Source organism: Salvelinus sp. IW2-2015, linkage group LG7, assembly GCF_002910315.2.
Source record: "Salvelinus sp. IW2-2015 linkage group LG7, ASM291031v2, whole genome shotgun sequence".
NCBI classification, from domain to species: domain Eukaryota; kingdom Metazoa; phylum Chordata; class Actinopteri; order Salmoniformes; family Salmonidae; genus Salvelinus; species Salvelinus sp. IW2-2015.
The window spans coordinates 13,980,623-13,998,684 of record NC_036847.1 but is presented as its reverse complement, the minus strand read 5'-3'; the positions used below and the strand labels follow the sequence as shown (position 1 = coordinate 13,998,684).

The 18,062-nt window shown below is 42.6% G+C and overlaps 1 protein-coding gene across 1 annotated transcript in view; it reads right to left on the bottom strand.

Annotated features, from left to right (window-relative positions):
- Positions 1–31: 31 nt before the first annotated feature.
- klhdc8b (kelch domain containing 8B) overlaps positions 32–18,062 on the bottom strand; it is a 108,596-nt gene continuing 90,565 nt past the window's right edge. The window contains exons 4-5 of the mRNA XM_023991065.3: positions 11,514–11,615; positions 32–1,146 (exon numbers count right to left, since the gene is read on the bottom strand). Coding sequence (XP_023846833.1) covers positions 950–1,146; positions 11,514–11,615 — 299 coding nt within the window. The 3' untranslated portion in view covers positions 32–949. The remainder of the gene's footprint in view (positions 1,147–11,513; positions 11,616–18,062) is intronic.

Sequence of the window (18,062 nt, the reverse complement as noted above, 5' to 3'; positions counted from 1 at the left end):
TCATCACTCATTAACTATGTCGTGAAAACACCTCTCATCACTCATAATTATGTCTGAAACACCTCTCATCACTCATAATTATGTCTGAAACACCTCTCATCACTCATAATTATGTAGGGAGACTGGAAAAACTCCCCAAATATTGTTTAGCGGTGACGTTTCCATTTACAAACACACTTCCAATTTCCCTCTCTTTCGCTCTCTCTTTTTTTAAGCCGCCACCTAAGGATTATCTGAAATAAATACACTTTCTGAGCATGCACTTTGTCCTGCCTTCAGTTCCTTTGCCTTTCATATGTTGTTCATTGCAAAGCTCTTGAGGTAAAATATATATATTTTTCTCTAAAAAAGGGAAATGTTGCTTTGTGCCAAAGCACTCTTGTCTCTGGATGCTACAGTGCAGGGATGGGCCTGGCCATTCTAGAGGTGGTATTCATGGTGTGTGGGATTTTAACTCCACGTGTATAGCAGTGCTATATTCACACACGCCTGGCTGGGAATGTACCAAAACACAGACAAATACCCCAATGTTATATCCTAAACTCTCTACTTTTTTAAGGTGATAGAAAAGTGTCTAAACAAGCCACTGCAGCCTGACTATTGTAGTGAAACAGATATGGCCCGAAGTTCCTTTAGTTTCCAGAAAAGTACCCTGTTTTTTCCAGAAAAATGCTGTACTGTTCAAAGGCGTCTTTTGTGTAGTGTGTGTATGTGTTTCTGTGGTGTTGTTTTTTGCTTATTTATTTGACTCCTCTTATGTCTCTAAAATGTAGAAAAGTATTTGTTTCTCCATTGAAAGAAACAGGTGTCAGGGTCACTGTCCTTGATCCTGCCCATCAACTGCAAGGTCCAAAGGCAAAAAAAAAATCTGTATGAGTGTCTATCACCTGCACACATTGAATTTGCTTGCATTGAGTCCTTCGTCTGTCTCTGTGTACGTGTGTGTGTGTCACACAGTCTCTCTGAGACAGAGAGCCTCCACGGCGTTGCTGGGTCCCTGGGCCACGCCCCCAATGAGAAACAGCATGTTGGGTGTCTGCAGGGGTGAACAGGAGCAGCGGGGACTGGGCATGGGGGCAGCGTACTCCCAACTCCGCTTCACAGGATTGTAGCTCTCCACCGACGACAAGGGCGACGGCTGGTTACCTGGATACACACACACCGATGAGATCATGAACACCAATTTACAAATAGTTTGCCCCCTAAAATTAGGACACAGATGGATCTTCCCTGAAAAAGAACAGCTATTCCCTTCTTAACATGAAAATGTGACCGTCAATATTTTACAGTTGAGCTAACATTATATAGAGAGCAGTAGAACACAGGATTGAAGCTTCACAAATAGCTCTGTGTTAGTCAGTGCCTGGCGTAATAGAGGAGCACAAAGGCATGTCCGGTGTGTATCCCCCTCACAGCCACATCATTAGTGTGGCTCGCCTCCAAGCTACTCCATCACTCTGACCTGTCTGGGGCCGGGACTGCTGCACCCCCCCCAAATGTCACATTGACGCACACACACCACAGGAGACAGGCAGACCTGTTCATCTCTCTCTCTCTCCACACACACAACACACAACACAACAAAACACAACCACACACACACACACACACACACACACACACACACACACACACACGTGAGCATGCACTTTACACCAGAGGAGGAGCTATAGGAGAACTGTTTCATTGTAATGGTTGGAATGGGATACATGGAAGGAAGTCAAACATGTGGAGCCGGGTCCTCTGACATACACACATGATCAAACTAACACAACTATACTACCTACTATTGAACAATGTGAAACACACTCAACCTATTTCACTCTGTCACACATGAGCACACACACAAACACACTTCCTGAAATTACACACAAAAACTAAAAAATATAGCAATAGGCATGTAAGTGCTATTCTATATAACCCTCCAGTAAGGTTATATACTCAATGATAAGACAGAAATTGATGATAAGACAAACGTGTCTAAGACTAGGGCCCCGGGGGATAGCTGTGTTGTCGTCTTGAACTGGGGGGTCTGTCTGTCTAGTTTATCAATGGGATCTGCCTCTCAGTCTCTGAGCCACAGGTGGAATTATGCAGCATGTTGCATCCATCCAGATGGCTGGGAGAGTATACTGTAGTCTGTAAAAAACATTTAAATGCACTAGGGGAGATTGTAAGAAGCAAATTAAAACTTGAAATTAACTCAAAAACAAAGCACATATACAGTGCCTAGTGAAAATCTACACACCCCTTGAACAGTTGTCACATTTCAATGCCTTAAAATGTAATCTAAAATGGGATTACATTAGAATTTCCCCCTACAGATCTATACAGCCTTCTCCACTATCAGTGAAAGAAAAAGTACATAACATTTTCTAAATGAATAAAGAATTAAAAACAAAGATGTCTTGATTGCATATGTCTTCACACCCCAGAGTTAATATTTGGTGGAAGCACCTTTGGCAGCAATTACAGCTGTAAATACTTTTGACTCTTAGGGCAACATATCTCCATTGTTTTTGTCAAAATTGCTCACGCTCAGTAAATTTGGTTGGGAAGTATTGATGGACATCAATATTCAAACATTGTCTGTTATTTTTCAAGCAGATTTTTGTCAGGACTGACACTGGACCCCTCAGGACCACTCCATTCTGGTGTGTCTTTGACATGAACAGTTGTGTAATTGTCCCACTGAAAATAAACCTCTACACCGGGTTAGGTATTCAGAAAACCCAGGCAGGTTTTCCTGGGCTTGGCTCCTTTCATATCCCCAGTCACTGCCACCACATTACTTGGAAATACAGAGCATTTCACTATGTGATGTATTGTATTTGATTTGACCAAAATCTAAAGTTTTTATTTTAAGCCAAAAAGTGCATTTATTTGCTATATTGTCTTGCAATATTTTGCATGGGCCATGTTGTAAACATAATGGACAATTTTAAATAGATTTAATGCAGGCTTTCTTCTTTTCACTTTTTCCTACAGGCCAGTAATGTGGAGTGAATGCAATGTTGTGAAACTCTGTATTTTCAAGTATTGTGGTGGCAGCATCATGTTATGGGTATGCTTGTCACTGAAATGGACAGGGAGTTTGTCAGGGTCAAAATAAATACGAAAAGAGAAAAGCCCAGCTTAAAAGTTAGAGGAAAATATCAGTCTTCTAAATACTTAACCCTGGGATAGAGTTTTATTTTTCAGCGGGACAATTACATACATGTTAATGCCAAAGACACACCAGAATGTCTTTCCAAGAGGTGAGTGTTCCTGAGAAGTCCAATCTCAGTCCTTAATTTAAATCTGCCTGAATATCAGGGACACGGTTTAAACATTGCTGTCCATGAATGATTCCTAACCAAAATTATCTATGCATAGTCACTTTACCCCTACCTACATGTACAAATTACCTCGACTAATCTGTACCTCCGCACATTGACTTGGCACCGGTACCCCATGTATATATATATATATATATATATATTTTTTTTTTACTTGAGTTTATTTGGTTAATAATTTCTTTACTCTTTCTTGAACTGCATTGTTTGTTAAGGGCTTGTAAGTAATCATTTTACGGTAATGTCTACACCTGTTGTATTCGGCGCATGTGACAAATAGTTTGATTTGAATTTACTTAGCTTGAGCAATTTTGACAAAATCAATGGCCAGTTTATTTACCCTGTTCAGGAAAATGGTTCGCTCCTACAGACAGTGAGTCACGTGGCCGTGGCTTGCTATATAAAGCAAGCAGACAGGAATCGAGGCATTCAGTTACTGTTCGATTGTACGTTAGAATGGGCAAAACAAGTGATCTAAGTGACTTTGAGATGCGTATGACCGTGCCAGGCGTGCCGATTCCAGTATCTCAGAAACGGCCGACCTCTTTCCTGGGATTTTCACGCATTACAGTGTCTAGGGTTTACAGAGAATGGTGCGACATGCACTCCTGTGGACAAAAACTGCTTGTTGATGAGAAGTCTAAGGAGAATGGCAAGAATCGTGCAAGCTATCAGGCAGGCCACAAACAGGCAAATAACGGTGCAGTACAACAGTTGTGTGCAGTACAACAGTGGTGTGCAGAACGGCATCCCAGAATGCACAACTCATCGGTCCTTGTCACGGATGGGCTATTGGAGCAGACGATCACTACTAAAAACAGCTAAAAACAAGAAAAAGCCATCCAGTGGGCGTGGGCACGTGAGCACAAACACTTGATGATTGAAGAGTGGAAAAACATTGCCTGATCAGACGAATCCCGATTCCTATTGCGTCATGCTGATGGCAGAGTCAGGATTTGGCCCCATCCTGTCTGGTGTCAATGTTTTTCTGGCACACATTAGATCCCTTGATACCAATTGAGTAATGTTTCCATGCCCCGGAGAATTCAGGCTGTTCTGGAGACAAAGGGGGGTCCGACCCAGTAGTAGATGCCTGTACCTAATAAACTGGTGAATTAATGGATGTTGTCCTTATTTATAAGGATTTACAGCTATAAATGCTGCCAAAGGTGCTTCTACCAAGTATTAAGGCTTCATTAGGTGGGAGTTGCTCTTTTGTATTTATTCTTATTTTTGCAATGTCTCTACGCACACTCACAAGGCCCTACACACTACGCACACTGATACTCCAACACATACAAACACTCAGTCCATCATTTGCTCTCACACACATGCAGTAATATGCACATACATTTATACTGACTAAACACACACACCCACTCACATACAATCATCATATACGCTGCTGCTACTCCGTTTATCATATATCCTGATGCCTAGTCACCTTACCCCTATACATATCTACCTCTATCACTCCAGTATCCCTGCACATGGTAAATATGGTACTGGAACTGACCCTCTATATAGATAGTATGCTTAATTACTTCATGTTCTATTCAACACAACAATGGGCCTCAGGACCTCAGAATGATCTGTTACTGATCCAACGTTACAGCTGGTTTAGTAACCGCATCAACAAAATTTTCTGTAACTTTTTAAAAACAACTGCCATTTTGACCACTACCCCCAACAAGTCAGACAAAAACTTAGAGCATATGAAATCCTCCTCTAATTTTCAAATCTGAAAACAGAACAGGAATAGCTTCTACCAATCAAGAGGTAGAGCTGTTTTAGTAACCCATCAACTGCTTTCATTAACCTTTTCACCATGTGTGTTCCGCCTCCTCATTAATTCACATAGAAGTAGACCATTTCACTGTTGAGGACAACTTGAGGCTTGATTGAACCAGACAAGCACCTCTCCAGTGTTTCCCCAGATCAAGTATGCAGACATTTGCGCAGTCTAGCACGAACTCCGGCACATTTTCTGGCTGGCGCTCGCATTGCCTTCATTGTTGTTTTCCTTACAAACAATAACTTTGGACATGTGTGCGTTCCAATCAGTCCCTTATTTTCTGTAAACCGTGTGGTTGTTTCTACTGTAGCATATCGTATGTATTTATGGAGCATTGTGTATTCACTGTTTTATTCACGTTTTCAAGTTCTGGTGACAAATCATGCATTCTAATTCTTGCAAAGATTGTAATGATGTGTATGATGTGTGTAAAATATTTTTTTTTAAGGTTGTACTGATTATGATGAGCTAATGCTCAGTCATGTGCTAGCTATGTGTGGCACCATGTTGCTGACATTATACAATGCATTATGGGTGTCATGTAAACAACTGTCAACTGTCAGACCAAAGATGTTATAACTTAATTAAGTGAATGACGTTTCACTCATCTTTCGAGTAAACTTCCGAAAGTGAATGAAGTGAATGATCGTAGACGACACACCCCTTTCAACATGCATACCACAAACAGACCAAACGTGCACAAATTACCCATTGTCTGATTAACTCAATTATTTTGATAAATGGTGAGCTCACCGGTGATGTGATGAATTGTAAATAGTAATTTCTATTAGCTAATTCATATTGTGGTTTCTGTCAGCCAAGAGTTAGCTAAATATGACTGCTTGTGTTACGTCAGTCTTTCCTCAGTTAGCGCTAGGACAAATGTAGCCTACATTTTCCGGTTTGGATGATTGTGTTATGTTGTCTCTACTTCTATGAATGTCTGAACACTGCATCCCAAAATACACTGGTCACATTCAGGACATAACTTTGTAAGGACTGTGTTTGTGCAAAATGTTTCTGTGAAAATAACAGTGGCCAGCTCAAACGCTGACAGTTGCGTCAATTGAAACTGGACATTCTAAATAAGTGTTCTAATCACACCGGTTTGAGCGTGCGCTGCAGGGGCCACTGTAGAATAATCACACCCGTTTGTTGGTATATGTCAAAGGGTTAAAGATGCAGTAAGTCTTGTCAGAAGCTAGCAGATTCATTACTTTCCAACAACAGCAAATTCCAATAAAACTACATCATGTTTTGAAGTTCACTTTCCTTGCTTTGTTTAACAACACTGTCGTGACTTGACTTTAACATTCATCTGAAGACTGTTATTTATCTAATAGACTGTTTAATTGTCACCCAATTATATTAATAATGTAACAATTAACTAATTAGGATCTGGGGCACCACGAGAGCGGTTCTTTAAAGAGTTACCATCTCCCGAATTAAACTCTAAGGGTGGGTTGCACCAAGATGAATTAACTCTTAAACTGGGCTAAATCAAGGTTTATCTATTAATCTTGTTGGACCCAATTTTAAACCTAGTTTWAAATTAATCCTAGTTAAATTAAATCCTTCCTCTCATCTAAAATTAGTTTTCACTTTAAACCTAGATTKATTTTAAGCCTATTGCTCAATGGTTCTACGCAACTGGATGTTTCCAGATGGTGGATGGGGACCTTTTTGGACTCCACAAGTCAACCGTCTGCAGGATTGTAGTCAGAGTGTCCAGTGCTATTGTCCAGTGCTATTGCCAGTCTGAAGAATCAGTACATAAGGTTCAAGCCTACAGAGGAAACAGCAACTGGATTTTACAGGAGAGCTAGATTCCCAGGTGTACTAGGGGCAATAGACTATGCACACATTCCTAATCCCAACCCTGGAATGGAGAACTATTCCGTAATCGGAAAGGTTACTGCTCCWTCAACGTGCAGGCTGTCTGTTATGACAAAGGTCAGCTCACCAACATCGTAGCTAGATGGCCAGGATCCACCCATGACAGCAGAATCTTTGACAATAGTCGTCTGTGTGCAATGCTACAAAGGGAGGTCTAGTAGGTGACAAATATATGCCTGGATATGCCTGTCGTGGGTACCTTATGACTCCCCTTTTAAACCCGCAGACACAGAAGAGAGAGCATACAACACCTCTCATATCCTGGCAAGAGGTCTAATAGAGAGAGTTTTTGGAGTGTGAAAAAAATGATTCCCCTACCAAAAGGAGGGGCTCTGCACGAAGATGGACACTACACTGACAATCATTATCGCAGTGCCGCTTCTGTGTAACTTTGGCAGTAGACAAGGAGACAAGCTACCTGAGGAGGCTAAGAAGGACCAACCTGAGGAGAATGTAGAAAATGGCAAGGTGCAACATGCTACCAATGCAAATGGGAATACTGTGAGGAGAACCATCCGGGCGTTCTGTACTAACAGCAATCAAGCACCCAAGTTAACTTGCTAGCTACTTCCAAACACAAATGAGAGAACATCTCACTGAACATTACTCGCCCTAGCAAAGCTGGTTAGGCTGTTTTCTTTTCCAGAGCGTTGGTTTCTGCAACTGTGCTGTCAGATTGTCCGTTTGTAAATTCAGAGCGTTTCGCTCACAGAGCGCACACTGGCCAATGAGTAGGGTTGATCCGAACGTTCTGACCTCACAACGCTAGCTAGGTACACAATAAACCATAATCCCTACTCATGACGTTACTACCCTGCATGAATCTGCTATCCAACCAGCTATCCAACCAGGTTCAATGTTAGCTAGCTAACATTAGGCTATAGCTAGCCAAGAAAATGGTTCTGAGATACGAATAAGATTAAACATGTAACGTTAGCTAGCGAGCCAGCCAGTTAACATTAGCTAGCTAGCTAACAGTACACTTTAACTTGAAAGGAAAAGACTTCATGTCAAAATTAGAAACGTGTAATATCTGAAAATGTAGCTTGCTAGACTATCTTACCCATATACATCATGGATGGATGCATCTCCTATCGGATGCCATGGTTGCCCTTAGTTTGAAGATGTACACAGCACACAGCACACAGCACACCAACATCAAAACCTCAACCCAACTGCAAAGTATGGTGGAGAGAGTATCATGGTTTGGGGCTGCTTTGATGCCTCAGGGCCTGGACAGCTCTCTATCATCGACAAAAAAATGAATTCKCAAGTTTATCAAGACATTTTTCAGGAGAATGTCAGGCTATCTGTCCGCCAATTGAAGCTCAACAGAAGTTGGGTGATGCAACAGGACAACGAGCCAAAACACAGAAGTAAATCAACAATAGATTGGCTTCAACAGAAGAAAATATGCCTTCTGGAGTGGCCCAGTCAGAGTRCTGACCTCAACCCGATTGAGATGRTGTGGCATGACCTCAACAGTGCAGTTCACACCAGAGACCCCAAGAATATTGCTGAACTGAAACAGTTTTATAAAGAGGAATGGTCCAAAATTCCTCCTGACCGTTGTGCAGGTCTGATCTGCAACTACAGAAAGTGTTTGGTTGAGGTTATTGCTGCCAAAGGAGGGTCAACCAGTTATTACATCCAAGGGTTCGCATACTTTATCCACCCTGCGCTGTGAACGTTTACATGGTGTGTTCAATAAAATCATGAAACGTATAATTGTTTGTGTGTTATTAGTTTAAGCAGACTGTGTTTGTCTATTGTTGTGGCCTAGATGAAGAAAAATGATGACCAATTTATGCAGAAATCCAGGTATTTACAAAGGGTTCACATACTTTTTCTTGCCACTGTAGCTACTTAAATGTGCATAKATTTGCATATAATACCAACCAACAATAATTGTAATTCTTGAACCGTTCACAACTTTCACATGTTCAGTGTATCTTATCCTATCAGCCAACCAATCAATTAATATTTTCATCTACCTACTTTTTCAACTAGTGACATTAATAAGGGATCATAGCTTTCACCTGGTCAGTCTATGTCATGGAAAAAGCAGTTGTTCTCAATGTTTGTTATACTTACTGTATATCCTCCACAATCACACATCTTATTCTCCCTCCACCACACACAAAGCAATATCTCATATCTTTAGGAGGGTCGGTCAAAGCCTCAGGATTTGTGCTCCTATCCGTGTCATTACACGCCACCAGCTGCTGCTAAGTTTTTCTGGTTTCCATGGAGACACTCAATGAGCTGCAGATGATATGGACTGGTCAGTGGGGGTTAGGCTACTGTTGTTATCATAATTTCTGGGGAGAACAAAGTGCCGAGCTGAATCGTCTTTTCATGGTAATCAGAGTACTGCTCAGACCTGCTCCTTTTTTATCTTCACAGGAACACACTCCGCCATAGCGCTGTGCAGGAAGAACCGCTCCTCCACTCCGCTCTTCTCGGCGCTCAAAGCTTCCTGTCACGCTTTTGATTTCCAGCCCAGCTTCCCAACGCTTCTTATCAACCCACAACCCAGCTCCCTCTCTAACATCTAACCTATATCTCCCCCTCTCTGCTACTAGAAGTTTGTCTTCCCGAGGGGGATGTTTTTACTAAATTGGATTTGACCACATGTTCTGTGTCAAATGGACCAAGATCATTTTGAAAAAAGTTTTCATTTAAGTCTTCTAGCAGARGCTCTTATCCAGTGACTTACAGGAGCAATTAGGGTTAAGTGCCTTGCTCAAGGGCATWTCGACATATTTTTCACCTAGTCGGTTCGGGGATTCAAACCAGCAACCTTTCAGTTGCTGGCCCAACACTCATAATCGCTAGGCTACCTACCACCCTAATTGGATTGGCCTCAYCAGTGTAGGTTAGTGTCATAATGGGGGTTCTAGCAGAAGTGGATTAGGCACACCACAGCTACTGCTGACCACTTGCCTGCAATAGATTTTAGGACAGAACTGGACAACGGCACAAAGAAATGTGAAGTCACCGACCTAAAAGCAGCTAAAGAGGGTTAAGCTTCGGTGACTAAATATCACACCTGAAATAAGCCAATCCCTGAAATGACCAAAAGACATTTAAATCATTAGACCTCTTAGGATTTGTTAGGATGTGTGTGTGTGTGTGTGTGTGTGTGTGTGTGTATACATGAGTGACATTCTATTGGGCTGTGCACATAATTGAATATCATCCACCTTCACACAGCCATCTCTTCAAAGTTAATTCAAATATTCTCGAATCATAATATTCATACATATATCAATGTGTCTTCTATATGTGATAAGTGAGGGGAGGTCGAGAGAGGGGAGGTCGAGAGAGAAATTAAAATATTTGAGAGAAAAAAGACAGTGGGAGAGAAAAAGTGAAGATACTCAGAAATGTTTGGGAGACAGACGAAGAGAGAATACAGAGATAGAGTGAGTTTGAGGAGGAGGCTCCAGCTTTTCAATGGCAATCTGATGTCACCCTGAAAAGCAGCCCTTTGGCTTCCACACATCCAACACTATGAATAATAAATAGGTGCTTCATTCAGCCTCAAAAGACAGAGACAATTCTCCCAGCTGGCTGTTAAACTAAGAGCAGATCCCTCATTTACCAGCTTTTGACAAAAGTCAGAGGAAGGGAAATATGCCATATAACATACGTGAATCAGAATCCAAAAATATCCTTCTTGGATTAAAATGATCATGCCCAGACTCTGTTGACATTTCTGAGTGTAACATTTCCTAATTCGTACTCTCCTCTCGTCTCTCTGTACCAGCCCCGCCCCCCTTGRTCAAACTGTATTCTCTCTCTCTGCATCCTCTCTTCCCTGTGTCTGTCCTCTCTCTACATCTCTCACTCAAACTCAATGTCCCTCCCTCTCTCCCTCTCTCCTTCCCTATCTCTTGCACAGAGACAGTGGGAGCAGTTCTTATGACAYATTCTAAGCTCGCTTCATTGTCTCCTTAAGCTGTGACATGGAGACCCAAATGAACAAATAAATTAACCAAATTACACAGAATGTGTACAAAGACAGAGAATAGAATACATTCCCACAATGTCTCATTATGAGGTAAACACTGCTTTATATCCTACTGAGCCACGGCTATAAATGTAAACTGCTTACAATCATGCAGTGGAGGAAACCCTAACCCTCTGATTACTTATTCTAAACATGATTCATTGTTTTTTCACAGTATATTTATGATGCAATTCAATCAAGGGGAAAATTAGAAAGCAATGGGAACTTCATTTGCCTAAATTAACATGATTACTTCTCATGGTGTGACTGTCACACTGTGTTACTAAGATTAATGCGCAGGTGTTTTGTTTGTTCACATGAACTAGACCTTGAGGTTGTTTTAGTGTTAGGACCTGACCTTGTTGTTGTTGTTAGTGCTGTAAGTGGTGTTGTTATTTGTCAGGGTCAAGTAGTTTATTGGTTCTGGGTTATTTTGGAACCCAAGCATCTATTTGGGCAGTAAAGTGCTCACCTAGTCCACCAGCAACGATGACCCTTCCACCGAGACATCCGGCCACAAAGTCTGCTCTCTTAACCCTCATCCTGGAGGTTCGGGTTGGTTTGATCCAGATACCTGCAACACACAGGGGTCAGAGGGCAAAGGTCAGAGAGGAGACTGTAACATCAAACACTGTTTGACATAAATATTCCAAAATCCCTTTCCAAACATCATTAACTACATGTATCCAACATAAATGTCTAATACAACACAGATGGTTGACCTATTTACAGTGAGGGGGAAAACAGCACCGCTACTCTAAATCTGTATCTGTTGTATGTCTTTCTCTCCTCTCTAACCCTCTCTCCTTGCCCTCGACTCTGCCTGGGTCTTACTCACCACCTCAGTGTTTCCATCATTCCCTGACACGGCCATACCCTCTCTCTCTATTTGCCCCAGAATCTTTCCTCACTCTGCCCCTGTCTAGCTCTCCCTCTTCCTTTCCTCTCTCTCTATCCTCGTTCTCTCCATTTCTCACTCTCTGCCTCATTTTATCTCCCCCCTCTCTGATCTATCCCTCTCTTTCAGGTAGATAATGTAGATGAAGACGAACGATACTATAGATAGGGAGGCTGCCTTTGCTAAGCCTGGGAGAGCTCCATGAATCACTCAGCGCAAAGAGGCCATCCCAGGTGCACTCTGCTCTGGCTGCGTCTGGCGACATGTCTGCCCCACAGCAGATTACATTTTCTAAATTTGGGACAGCGTGCCCTCATTCCCTCTCCACCCTCCCTTTTTCTCCTCTCTCCTGCACGGCTAAAAGCCTGACTTCAAGCGCTCCATCTTCTCTCCGTGCCAGGTCTGTCCAGTCCGGGAGAGGACAGCACTGTTCAGGTAGATGAGACACCATTTACTTCAGTGGTTTAGTCACAGCAGCAAAGTCTGTGACCTCAGGCAACCCCTGAACTTTCCCTGATAGCTCAGCAGCTCACAATAGGAGGCAAAGAGAAAACCCAACACCTCTCTATGTGACAAATCAAGCTCTCTGTATGTGAGAGACCAGAACACTCCAAGGTCCAGACAACTCAAATGACTGTTACCAGAGTGTATGCAGCCCAATCATAACTGTCATTAAAAAAAGTGATATAATTAAACAAAAACACTGGATTTGGAATAATGGACAGAAAGAAAATGTGTCACTAATGTTATTATTTATTATATCCCAGAATGTACAGTTCAGATTCTTTCCCTATAAAGCCATTGCTCCAAAGCACACCCTGTGAGCTTAGAACAGACACTGTTGTTGCTAAGTTGCGTTCTCCAAAACGAATTGAACACTCTTAATGAGCCTTCAGCACTTGGAGGAGTAGGCAAGAAAACAACTAGGAGGTCAATAAAGGATGATACTAACGTAGGGAGCGAGGAGGGTAGGAATAAGGGGGTAGATGACAAGAGAGAGAGCATGGGTTGCGTTGATGAGAGAGGAAGGGAGAAGGAGAAATATGCACTGAGTGTACAAAACTTTAGGAACACCTTCCTAATATTGAGTTGCACCCCGTTTCCCTCAGAACACCCTCAGTTCGTTGGGGCATGGACTCTACAACGTGTCGAAAACATTCCACCGGGAGGCTGGCCCATGTTGACTCCAACGCTTCCCACAGTTGTGTCAAGTTGGATGGATGTCCTTTATGTGGTGGACCATTCTTGATACACACGGGAAACTGCTGAGCGTGAAAAACCCAGCAGCGTTGCAGTTCCTGACACACTCAAACCGGTGTGCCTGGCACCTACTACCATACCCTGTTCAAAGGCACTTAAATCTTTGTCTTTCCCATTCACCCTCTGAATGGCACACATATACAATCCATGTCTCAATTGTCTCAAGTCTTTAAAATCCTTCTTTAACCTGTCTCCTCCCCTTCATCTACACTGATTGAAGTGGATTTAACAAGTGACATCAATAAGGGATCATAGCTTCACCTGGACAGTCTACAATACATCACCAAAAGTATGTGGACACCTGTCTATGTCATGGAAAGAGCAGGTGTTCCTAATGTTATGTACACTCAGTGTTTTTTTAGGGAGGGAGAAATTGCCACATGCAGAGAAAGACACACGCACGAACACACACACGTATATATACACTACCGGTCAAAAGTTTTAGAACACCTACTCATTCAAGGGTTTTTCTTTCTTTTTTACTATTTTCTACATTGTAGAATAGTAGTGAAGACATGAAACTGAAAATAACACATATGGAATCATGTAGTAACCAAGAAAGTGTTAAACAAATAAAAAAATATTTTATATTTGAGATTCTTCAAATAGCCACCCTTTGCCTTGATGACAGCTTTGCACACTCTTGGCATTCTCTCAACCAGCTTCACCTGGAATGCTTTTCCAATAGTCTTGAAGGAGTTCCCACATATGCTGAGCACTTGTTGGCTGCTTTTCCTTCACTCTGCGGTCCGACTCATCCCAAACCATCTCAATTTGGTTGAGCTTCTGGGGATTGTGGAGGCCAGGAGATCTGATGCAGCACTCCATCACTCTCCTTCTTGCTAAAATAGATCCTACACAGCCTGGCGGTGTTGGGTCATCGTCCTGTTGAAAAACAAATGATAGTCCCACTAAGCCCAAACCAGATGGGATGGTGTATCACTGCAGAATGCTGTGGTCACCATGCTGGTTAAGTGCGCCTTGAATTCTAAATGAATCACAGACAGTGTCACCAGCAAAGCACCCCCACACCATAACACCACCTCCTCAATGCTTTACGGTGGGAAATACACATGTGGAGATGATCTGTTCACCCACACCGCGTCTCACAAAGACACGGCGGTTGGAACCAAAAATCTCCAATTTGTACTCCAGACAAAAGGACAAATTTCCACCAGTCTAATGTCCATTGCTCGTGTTTCTTGGCCCAAGTAAGTCTCTTCTTCTTATAGGTGTCTTTTATTAGTGGTTTCTTTGCAGCAATTCGACCATGAATGACTGATTCACACAGTCTCCTCTGAACAGTCAGTGTTGAGATGTGTCTGTTACTTGAACTCTGTGAAGAATTTAATTTGGGCTGCAATTTCTGAGGCTGGTAACTCTAATGAACTTATCCTCTGCAGCAGAGGCAACTCTGGGTCTTCCATTTCTGTAGCGGTTCTCATGAGCGCCAGTTTCATCATAGCGCTTGATGGTTTTTGCGACTGCACTTGAAGAAACTTTCAGAGCTCTTGACATTTTCCGCATTGACTGACCTTCATGTCTTAAAGTAATGATGGACTGTTGTTTCTCTTTGCTTATTTGAGCTGTTCTTGCCATAATATGGACTTGGTCTTATACCAAATAGGGCTATCTTCTGTATACCACCCCTACCTTGTCACAACACAACTGATTGGCTCAAACTTATTGAGAAGGAAAGAAATTCCACAAATTAACAAGGCAAACCTGTTAATTGAAATGCATTCCAGGTGACTACCTCATGAAGCTGGTTGAGAGAATGCCAAGAGTGTGCAAAGCTGTCATCAAGGCAAAGGTTGGCTATCTGAAGTGTTTAACACTTTTTTGGTTAGTACATGATTCCATATGTGTTATTTCATTGTTTTGATGTCTTCACTATTATTTTACAATGTAGAAAATAGTAAAAATAAAGAAAAAACGTTGAATTTGCAGGTGTTCTAAAACTTTTGACCGGTAGTGCACACCTCTATCTACAACCTTGACCTTCTCTTGGTTGGATCCATCACGTCTCTAGTGCGCACGCACGCACGCACGCACATGCACACCCACACACACACACAGACACACACACACACACACACACAGCAGGCAAGCTGGCTGTACAGTGTAATGGAAGAGGGCAGTCACAGAGTGGCCAGAGCAATTTCCGCCCCAGAGGGGGAGAAGCAGAGCGGCCAGCGGCTCAATAACAGATAAGCTTATTGGAACAGATTGGTTTTTCAGCACAGGCAAATGGAGGCAACATAACATGTAAAAATAGCCAGAGGGGAAAAAGTGAGGCAGTTTAGGAAGCAGGCACAACTTCCCCTGCTCTCTGAGGATAAATGGCCATTTCTTCTCCCACACAGTGTTTCTGTGCCCAGGGCTCTCTTAGAAGATTTGTCTGCAGCTCTACTGCTCCTCTACTGTTATGATGTATAGGATGATAGCTACAGCAATGACATACTGGAACAATCTGCCAGTGGACTCTGTCTCTGTTTAAAACTTACTGACACACATTGATGGTTTGAGGTTCTAATTCAATCAAGTACAGGCTCCTTGTTGGTTTGACAATCTTAAGCCCTGAGACTTTGATTCTGGTGTGTGTTGCCTTATATATATATATACAACACACACACACACACACACACACACACACACACACCACCACCACACACACACACACAACACACACACCACACCACACACACACACACACACACACACACACACACACACACACACAACACACACACACAGTGTGTTGACTGACAGGTGGGCCAGGCAGAGAACAGTGTCCCAGCTGGAGTAGAGAAGCCGTGTGTGTTATTTAAAGCCCAGAATCAATCCTCTCTCTCTTTCACACACTACCACTTCTGACTCCAATCACCTCGCTCAATAACCCACAGCACCTCTCTCTCTCTCACCCACCGCAGCATCTCCTGCCACATACCCTGACATCTCCCCAACGGGAGGATGCAATATTCCTCTCCACTACATTTCCAATGACATCAAGCGGCCGGGAGTGGAAAAGAACATATATAGCCTAGTAAATGCAATCCCTCCATGTGGTCCCATTCACTGAGTCTCTGAGGAGCAGAATGTGCTGTCAGAGGAATATGGGAAAAGATCCTATCTTGTTCGATATGTGAAAAGAAGCCTATTACTGAGCGAAACAGTACTTTTTGACATACGGTGGGCGATATGGCATTGAGGTCCACGTTGGTCTCCTTTGTGCCATCCATTCTCCAGATTGTCTGCTCCATCGACTGACTGACAGGAGTGTATTCATGATGACATACAGTACAGCCATGCCCTCATTAAAAATACACATAGATCTTACAGTCTGTCTGTCTGTGTCAGAGTCATGTTTGAATCTCAGGTCCTCCCTCCGATACGCATGATGGATAAATATAGCCTGTTAATCAGGTCCACTCACACACACACACACACACACACACACACACACACACACACACACACACACACCACACACACACACACACACACACACAACACACACACACACACACACACACACACACACACACACACACACACCACACACACACACAAAACCAGGGTCTCAGGTTTGATTAATTGCGTTCTGAGATTAATTACAAAGATCAATGCGATAATCCACAGGTCTCATGAGGCGAAAGGGACTGTATAGAAGCCCACTCCACATGCCATTTTCACACGCTGCCACGCTTAGCTTCCGAGTGTGTGTGCCTGTGTAGTATATGTACTGTATGTGTGGCTGTTAGTAGATGTACTGTATTGTGTGGCTGTGTAGTATATACTGATGATGTGGCTGTGTAGTAGATTACTATGATGTGCGTGTATAACTGTGAGTGTGCTGTGTAGTAGATGACTGTATGAGTGTGGCTGTGTAGTAGATATACGTTATGAGTGTGGCTGTGTAATAGATGTACTGTATGAGTGTGGCTGTGTAGTAGATGTACTGTATGTGTGTGGCTGTGTAGTAGATGTACTGTATGTGTGGCTGTGTAGTAGATGTACTGTATGTGTGTGGCTGTGTAGTAGATGTACTGTATGTGGTGGCTGTGTAGTAGATGTACTGTATGAGTGTGGCTGTGTAGTAGATGTACTGTATGTGTGTGGCTGTGTAGTATATGTATACTGTATGATGTGGCTGTGTAGTAGATGTACTGTATAGTGTGGCTGTGTAGTAGATATTACTGTATGAGTGTGGCTGTGTAATAGATGTACTGTATGAGTGTGGCTGTGTAGTAGATGTACTGTATGTGTGTGGCTGTGTAGTAAGATGTACTGTATGTGTGTGGCTGTTGTAGTAGATGTACTGTATGAGTGGGCTGTGTAGTAGATGTACGTATGTGTGGGCTGTGTAGTAGATGTACTGTATGAGTGTGCTGTGTAGTAGATGTACTGTATGTGTGTGGCTGTGTGTAGTATATGTACTGTATGTGTGTGGCTGTGTAGTAGATGTACTGTATGTGTGTGCTGTGTAGTAGATGTACTGTATGGTGTTGCTGTGTAGTAGATGTACTGTATGTGTGTGGCTGTGTAGTAGATGTACTGTATGTGTGTGGCTGTGTAGTAGATGTACTGTATGAGTGGGCGTGTAGTAGATGTCTGTATGTGTGTGGCTGTGTAGGAGATGTACTGTATGAGTGTGGCTGTGTAGTAGATGTACTGTATGGTGTGGCTGTGTAGTAGATGTACTGTATGTGTGTGGCTGTGTAGTAGATGTACTGTATGAGTGTGGCTGGTAGTAGATGTACTGTATGAGTGTGGCTGTGTAGTAGATGTACTGTATGTGTGTGGCTGTTGTTAGTAGATATACCGTGTGAGTGTGGCTGTGTAGTAGATGTACTGTATGTG